This window comes from the organism of the source record quoted next, assembly GCF_019968985.1.
Source record: "MAG: Porospora cf. gigantea B chromosome Unknown PgB_NODE_5626_length_1835_cov_1160.53, whole genome shotgun sequence".
Classification (NCBI taxonomy): domain Eukaryota; phylum Apicomplexa; class Conoidasida; order Eugregarinorida; family Porosporidae; genus Porospora; species Porospora cf. gigantea B.
In genome coordinates, this window is record NW_027179112.1 from 1 (window position 1) to 1835 (window position 1835).

General features: G+C 50.5%; 1 protein-coding gene across 2 annotated transcripts; it reads right to left on the reverse strand.

Annotated features, from left to right (window-relative positions):
- Positions 1–8: 8 nt before the first annotated feature.
- KVP17_004349 (uncharacterized protein) lies at positions 9–1779 on the reverse strand (the record flags this gene model as incomplete). Of its 2 annotated transcripts, none has more annotated exons than XM_068522453.1 (1): positions 9–1779. In XM_068522453.1, a coding segment is annotated over one exon (1771 nt), but the record flags the coding sequence as incomplete, so codon positions are not given. The 2 variants fall into 2 exon arrangements, with proteins under 2 accessions (XP_068373142.1, XP_068373141.1); XM_068522452.1 differs by having other exon boundaries at positions 39–1779.
- Between the last annotated feature and the right edge of the window lie 56 nt (positions 1780–1835).

The following is a 1835-nucleotide window of genomic DNA, read 5'->3' on the forward strand; positions in this document are numbered from 1 at the left end:
CGCCACACTGACGATTTTTAACACACGCTCACGCTTACGCATGGTGGCGGAAAACCGGACCTTGAATGACGGTGTCATCGCTGGCAATTTCTTGAGGTAGTTCAGTGAGACTGTCTTCCTCTTTCGTTGCTTTGGGTCGGGCTCGGTGCTCTCCACCCAAACCGCGTGGCCATCTACTGCAAGGACTCTCCATGGTTCTCCTGGACGGAGAAGAATTGACCTCAAGTCGTTCGGGTTGTGAATTAATACGTGGTCGTCTTCTGCCAGGTGTGGAGTCGTCGTGGAGTGTTTCTCGAAAAAAACATCCCTCGGATCCACCGGTAAACGGCCGTACAGAAGGTGAAAGGGACTAATCTTGTCCACCGCTCTAAATCGAATGTTGAGAAGAGCCGCGTTGAGCTGGTTGCGAATGTCGCCATCCAATTGAATCTTCTTGATCTCCTGTTTGAGCAGTCCAATCATCCGTTCCGCTTTTCCGTTCATCTGCGGGACTCCTGGGACGATTGGCAGGCGGATGATCTTGTACTGCGAGCAGAGTGTGTCGAATTCGGCGTTGTCGTATTCGGGCCCATTGTCAAAGACTATGCAGACGGGCGCTCCATGTCGCGCCAGAATTTCTTCTTTGAAGGCTCTGCAAATCGATGATGCCCTTTTTTCCAACACCAATTGCACTTCTGGCCATCCAGAAAAGGCGTCAACGAAGACAACGGCGTATAGGTCAACAGTTACCTTAAACGTATCTGAGTGGACTCTGTAAAAGGGTATGGGGATGACCCTCCGGGGTTCTGGATGTGCTTGGACGGGAAACGCTTTCCGCAGTCTACACTCCTTGCAGTTCTGCACGCAGTTCTTGCAATCGGATGCCATACCTCTCCAATCAAATGTTTTCTTCAGCTTCTTTACCATCAGGCGAGCCGTGAGGTGGCCGAATGTGATGTGACACCACTGTGCCAATTTTAGTTGTCTGTCCACGTCGGTTACTTCCTCGATATCGCTTTGTGCCATGTCGATGGCATGCACAGTCGAGGGGTCCTGTGTCCTTGAGAACAAATCCGCAATGTTCTTCTCCCCTGGGCAGTAAATGACTTCTACGGGCAACTCATCCAGCAGCGCCATCATCCGGGCAAATTTCCTCTTCTTCTCTGTGTTTGCTTTTATGTGCACCAGGCATTGGTGGTCCGTGAAGATCTTGGCTCCGGCCACAGCGATCCAGTTATAAAATCGGTCGCAAACCTCTCGTATCGCAACGCATTCCCCTTCAGTGGGTCCGTAGTTCAGTTGTGGCCCTGTCAGCGTGCGAGACCAAAAGTACAGGATGCCACGTTCTTGAGAGATCGTGGCCCCAATCTCTTCTGTCGACCAATCTGTGTATATGATTAGTTCAGCGTTGGGATCGAAGATTGAGAGACGAACCTGGTCTGTCAAGGCCTTCTTGATGTCGATTATCTCCTTCTCCATATCTGTCCAGGTTGCAGTCGTAGTCACAGCCTTTCGGAGTTCTCTTGTCCGTCGAGCGAAATCTGGGATGAATCTGCGCCAAAAAGCGGCTGTGTGATAGAACTTCACCGCTCTATCGACGCTATTGATCTCGAGTTCCAACAGTTTCTTCCATCTGTCGGGATCGGCTTGGTATCCTTCTTGGGTGATTATCAGGCCGTTCCATTTCACCGAGCTTTGTGCTACGGCGAGCTTCTTGAAGTTCACCGTCTTCTGATACTTGATGCAGATGTCCAGTATCCGTTCTAAATCAGCCTTAATAGATTGCGCGTCTCTGTGCATGAAGAGATGGTCATCCACTTGGTCGATGCTTCGCAGCTTTTCTTTGTCTTTGATGT